General features: G+C 59.3%; 1 protein-coding gene across 1 annotated transcript; it reads left to right on the top strand.

The window, feature by feature from the left end:
- Positions 1-2,837: 2,837 nt before the first annotated feature.
- Positions 2,838-5,507, top strand: LOC135873870 (zinc finger protein 585A-like). The gene is made up of 2 exons (XM_065398480.1): positions 2,838-3,557; positions 3,636-5,507. The coding sequence occupies exons 1-2, from the start codon at positions 2,838-2,840 to the stop codon at positions 5,505-5,507; spliced, it is 2,592 nt and encodes an 863-aa protein (XP_065254552.1).
- The last annotated feature ends 751 nt before the right edge of the window (positions 5,508-6,258 follow it).

The raw sequence follows: 6,258 nt of genomic DNA, 5'->3' as shown, positions 1-6,258 counted from the left end.
GCTCCCGGCTCCCCAGCCAGACTGCTGTGGGATCTCTGCTCCAAGGTGAGCTGCTACCCAGCCTCCCGGCTTGGGCTACTGCCCACAGGTTCCCTGCTCCCCACCGGGAGCCCTGCAGCTCCCTGGGGTCATGGTTCCCTGCTCCCCGCCGGGAGCACAGCAGCCAGCCAGACTCCGGGTACAGATCTCCCCGCTGGAGGTGAGAAGCCTGGGAGCATGGAGGTGAGACGCCCCGGACGGCAGCTGGGCTCCCCGTGTGGAGCTGCATGGGGCTGAGAGCCCTGGCTCTCAGTCCCCCACGCTGCTCCTCTTCAGTCGGTGGAAGCGTTCCAGGTGAGGACGCGCGCCACAGACAGGAGGGTAGTGTGGACATCAGCCACTGCAGTAATTACTGTAGTGTAGAGGTAGCCGTACCCAAATGAGCTAGCGGAACACCAATAGCAGGGAAGCTGCACCCGCACAGGTTTCAGCATGGCTGTACAAGCCTGCCTGGAACCCTGGGTAATTCCTCAGGCGGCTGGCCTAGGCCGAAGCCAGCGCTGCTGCGGCTCTGGGACCAGAGCTGGCCAGGTTAACACTAGCCTGGACACGTCAACGTCAATCACACCTCTGATTTCAGTGCCCGAGACCCACAGAGGCATGCGTAGGACCAGGGCTGAACGCGGCAGGGAGAAGGGTCACCTCCAGCTCAGAGAGCAGCTGCAGAGCTGTTCCCTGGAGGCTACGTCAGTGCAAGAGCCAGAGTGACTGGCAGGGAGGGCCCAGCAGCACATCCTCTGGCCACACCGGCCCCCCTTGCGTACTGCCCGGGAGCCTGGATAGCTGGGCTGGCAGCAACGTGGGCATGGGCAACTCTTCCCCCGGTCACCCAAACAGCATAATGGGGCTAGTTCTGCTACCGGCCGTAAGGCTGACTACACTGTCCGCTGTGAAGGCGTGCTGTTCCCATAGCAACGCCACACTCAGCACAGGCCCGGGTTAAAGAACTGGGTGCAAACCAGCCCTCTGCTCCAGGCCCGCAGGGTGCACCATGGGCAGCATGCTGAGCTCCTGCACCGGGGGGGGGGGGGGGGAATTCAGCAAAGTGCCCCCCCATGCATAACAAACCCACACACGGACCCCCGAAGGCCCCTCGCACCGCAACCTATATACAGGCCCCTACACATCGCACGTGTACCCAACAGCCGACCACCAGCCCTCACATCCCAGCAGCCCTGACATTCACCCTGCCCCACCTAAAACCCTACATCCTGGCCCCCAGCCCCACCTGCTCCCAACTTCCCCCCGCCCAAAACCCTACACCCCACATAGCCCCATCTGCTCCCAATATCCCGCCCAAACCCTACATCCCCCATAGCCCCATCTACTCCCAATGTCCCCCCAAAACCCTACATCCCGGCCCCACCTGCTCCCAACGTTCTCCCCAAACCCTACATCCCCCCAGCCCCATCCGCTCCCAACATCCCCCCAAAACCCTAAATCCCAGCCCCACCTGCTCTCAACATCCCCCCAAAACCCTACATCCCCCCCAAACCCACCTGCTCCCAACATCCCCCCCAAAACCCTACATCCCCCATAGCCCCATCTGCTCCCAATGTCCCCCCAAAACCCTACATCCCCCATAGCTACATCTGCTCCCAACGTTCCCCCCAAACCCTACATCCTCCCTAGCCCCATCTGCTCCCAACATCCCCCCAAAACCCTACATTCCAGCCCCACCTGCTCCCAACGTCCCCCCAAAACCCTACATCCCCCCAATCCCACCTGCTCCCAATGTCCCCCCTAAACCTACATCCCGACCCCCCCAGTCCCACATGCTTCCAACATCCCCCCAAAACCATAAATCCCGACCCCCCCAGCCCCACCTGCTCCCAACATCCCCCCTAAACCTACATCCCGACCCCCACAGCCCCACCTACTCCCAACGTCCCCCCCAAAACCCTGCATCCCGACCCCCCCAGCCCCACCTGCTCCCAACATCCCCCCTAAAACCCTGCATCTCAGCCCCCCCAGCCCCACCTGCTCCCAGCATCCCCCCCTAAAACCCTACATCCTGACCCCCCAGCCCCACCTGCTTCCAACATCCCCCCTAAAACCCTACATCCCAACCCCCCAGGCCCACCTGCTCCCAACATCCTCCCTAAACCTACATCCCGACCCCCCAGGCCCACGTGCTCCCAACATCCCCCCAAAACCTACATCCCGACCCCCAAGCCCCACCTGCTCCCAACACCCCCCCTAAAATCCTTCATCCCCACCAGCCCCACCTGCTCCCAACATCCCCCCAAAACCCTACATCCCGGCCCCCAGCCCCACCTGCTCCCAACATCCCCCCCCAAAACCCTGCATCCCAGCCCCCCTGGTACAACACAGGCCATAGGACTTCCCTGAATTCCTGTGTGAACTAGACCAGAGCTTTTAGAAAAACATCCAGTCTTGATTTAACAATTACCTGTGATGGAGAATCCACCATGACCCTTGGTAAATTATTCCAGTAGTTCATTACCCTCACTGTTAAATATGTGTCTCATTTCCAATCTGAATTTGACTAGGTTCCACTTCCAGCCATTGGATCTTGCTATAAATAGGAAGATCCTCGTTGGCCTTTGAAATAAAGCCTGACTGTCTTTTTATTTTTGAACCCAGCAGATGAAGGGAAATAAGAATTACCGCCCAAAGGGGAGTCATGAAAACTGGCATCAGCGCCTTTGTAGGCTCAGAAGCTCCCCTGAGCCTCGGCAGGCCAAGAAAATTGGAGGACATGGCAAGAAAGACCCCAGATGATCGCTCTTCTTGTGCGTGACCTTCCTGCCAGCTCAGCCCCGAGAAACCGGACGATGGAGAAGCTGACGGTTATTAAGGTGGAAGTGGAAACTCTCCTCAAGCAACCCCGGGAGAAGATGTACACTTGCACGATCTGCGGGGACAGCTTTAATCACAAGGGCATCCTAGCCACGCACCAGAAGACCCACAAGCAGGAGATGCTGGTTGAGAACCAGGAGCAGGAGGGAAGTGCCGTCACAGCAGGAAAGCAAACAAGCCAGCAAGCCAGCAGAAGGGCAGAGGAGGCCAGCCACGAAGGCGTGAACCAGCAGGGAGATCTCTCGGCGCAGAAGGAATCCTTGCAGAAAGCAAAGCCCTACTCTTGCACCGACTGTGAGAAGAGCTTCAAGATGAAGGTGGACCTCACCAAGCACCTCAGGACCCACACAGGGGAGAGGCCTTTCCCGTGCATGGAGTGCGGGAAGAGGTTCATCACCAAGTCGCAGCTGAAGGAGCACCAGAGGATCCACACCGGGGAGCGACCTTACCAGTGCTCCGAGTGTGGGAAATGCTTCAAGCAGAAGTCACAGCTCATTGTTCACCGGAGGATCCACACTGGCGAGAAGCCCTACAAGTGCGGCAGCTGCCAGAAGAGCTTTGTGGACAAGTCACAGCTGGTCGCCCACCACCGTATCCACACAGGTGACCGCCCCTTCAAGTGCGGGTTGTGCGCCAGGGGTTTCCGCCAGAAGATCACCCTCATTAAACACCAGAGGGTCCACACCGGGGAGGGGGCGCGGCGGCATGGCGGGCCTCATACTGGCAACGCCTCGCAGCTCATCGTTCCCGAGTCGACGCCGGACGGGGAGAAGATATTCCGATGCAGCACGTGTGGAAAGGAGTTCAAGAAGAAGTCGATCCTGGTGACCCACCAGAGGATCCACACCGGGGAGGAACCGTACCATTGCGCCGAGTGCGGGAAGCGCTTCCGGCAGAAGATCCACCTGATCCGCCATCAGAGGACCCACACCAGGGGGGAGGCCCACGTCTGTGTCGAGTGCGGGGACAGCTTCAGCAGCAAGGGGCAGCTGCTGAGGCACCAGCGGTGCCAGCACCAGAGCGAGGGACCCCACACGTGTCCCGAGTGTGGGAGAAGCTTTAGCCAGAAGGTAGGCCTCATGGCGCACCAGAGAGTCCATGAGAGGGAGAAGGGAGATGGGAGCGTGGCCGCCACTGAGGGGAGCCCTGGTGAGGCGGCAGATGGGAGGCTGCCTGCCAAAAACGGCAAAGGCAGCAGCCATCCGGGGGACCTGATGGCGCCTCGTAAGAGCCAGATCTATACCTGCACCCAGTGTGGCAAGATGTTCACCAAGAAAGGGAACTTTGCCAACCACCAGCGGGCTCACACGGAGGAACGGGCGCACCGGTGTGGCGTCTGCGGCAAGAAGTTCACCAAGAGGGGGGAGCTGACCAAGCACGAGCGGATCCACACGGGCGAGAGGCCGTACGTCTGCGGCGACTGCGGCAAGCGCTTCACCCAGCGCACCCAGCTGGTCACCCACCAGCGCATCCACACTGGCGAGAAGCCCTACCCCTGCGCCGACTGCGGCAAGCGCTTCATCGACAAGTCCCGGCTGACGGTGCACCGGCGTATCCACACCGGCGACCGGCCCTTCCAGTGCGCTGCCTGCGGCAAGGGCTTCCGCCAGAAGATTGCCCTCATCAAGCACCACCGAGTCCACGAGAGGGGCCGTCCGGATGGGGAGGTCTCGGGGGGGAAGGAGCACAAATGCCCCCAGTGCGGCAAAGGCTTTGGCACCAAGGAGAACCTGGCCAGCCACCAGCGGCTCCACGCCACCGAGAGGCCCTTCAAGTGCGGCGAGTGTGGGAAGAGCTTCACTCAGAAAGCCCAGCTGGTGGTGCACCAGCGCATCCACACCGGGGAGCGCCCCTTCCGCTGCACCGACTGCCACAAGGGCTTCATCGACAAGTCCCGGCTCATCGTCCACCGCCGGATCCACACCGGTGAGCGGCCCTTCAAGTGCACGGCCTGCGGGAGGGCCTTCACCCAGAAAATCGCCCTGACCACCCACCAGAGAGTCCACATGAGGGAGCACGAGGCCGCCCAGGAGCCCAACAAATACTCCAAGCGCGGGGAGAACGACGCGGGCAAGGCCGAGCCAGGCGAGGAGTGGCCCTTCCCCTGCAATGTGTGCGGCCGGGGCTTCCACAAGGAGATAGCCCTCATCACCCACCAGCGGGTCCACACCAAGTATGAACCCAACAGGTGCAGCAAGTGCGGCCAGGTCTTCCCTGACAAGGCCCAGCTGCTCCTGCATCAGCCCTCCCACGCGGAGGACCGGCCCTTTAAATGCAACATCTGCGGAAAAGATTTCAAGCGGAAAGAGATCCTGATCACCCACCAGAGAATCCACACGGGAGAGGTGCCTTTCAAATGCACCGAGTGCGGGAAAAGCTTCTCCCAGAAAGCCAACCTCATGAAACACCAGCTCACCCACACCCGGAGGGGCCCCTTCATCTGCTCTGAGTGTGGGCAGAGCTACACCACCTTGGGGCATTTTAAAAGGCACCAGAGGAACCATCTGAGAAAGCGGGAGGGGAAAGACTTGACAGAGGAGCAGGATGCAGACGGGCTGCCGGAGACGGGCGTGCACAACGGGCCCATCATCGTGGTCAAGACAGAAGTCAATACAGACGACTATGAGGTCCTGCAGGTCCCATGACACCGCCCTCAGCAGGGAGCGGTGCGTGTGTGTAAAGGGATCCTCCAGAGGCAATGCAGGAGTAAGGGCCCTGGTGCTGCCAACCCCTAGCGTTCAAAGAATCCCGGATCAAGCTGCCCCCTCCAGTCATGAGATTGGCTAAAATGTCATGAGATTTGAGAAAAAATAATACATGTGGGGTTCTTTTTATGAGCTGTTGGGGGTCACGTTTTCAAGGTTTTCTCTGCAACCACAGGGGCTAGAAACTTACTTTTTCCAATGAAATCTGTGATTTTGGATGTCTTCACGTGACTCCTGGAGCTGGGGCTTTAAGGAAAAACACCAAATATCCCAAGAGTTGGCAACCCTGACTCTTCCGTAGATCAGTATCTTAGCACTCAGCAGCACCAAATAGCAATATTAAGCCAACTGACCTGGGTTGCTGGTGGTCCATGGGAGAGCATCAGCGATTCACTGCAGTGTAAAACGTCACCGGTCATCATTCCATACAACAGTAAGAGAGGCAGACATCATCACAGGCCTCCATGTGGATGGACCGGTGGGCCCATGCAGCGCCCCGTTGAAGTCAATAGGCTCCCCATGGTATGCAGACATCTACTTGTATGGAAGGGTTAGCTGGATCAGGGCCAATGTACCTAGAAAGAGAGCACCTACTTGAAGCAGAGATAGGTCCAGATCCTCAAAGGTATTTAGGTGCCTAATTCCCATTGGCATCCACAGGGAGTTAGATGCCTAAATACCTTTGAGGATC

The sequence above is a fragment of the Emys orbicularis genome, chromosome 2 (assembly GCF_028017835.1).
Source record: "Emys orbicularis isolate rEmyOrb1 chromosome 2, rEmyOrb1.hap1, whole genome shotgun sequence".
NCBI lineage: Eukaryota > Metazoa > Chordata > Testudines > Emydidae > Emys > Emys orbicularis.
Note: the sequence above shows the minus strand (reverse complement) of the source record. Positions and strands in the feature narration are given on the sequence as shown.

Coding starts and splice junctions, on each gene's coding strand:
- LOC135873870 (XM_065398480.1), top strand. CDS start 2,838: ATGGAGAAGCTGACGGTTATTAAGGTGGAAGTGGAAACTCTCCTCAAG. Junction 3,558..3,635: donor GGGTCCACACCGGGGAGGGG/GCGCGGCGGCAT, acceptor GACGGGGAGAAG/ATATTCCGATGCAGCACGTG.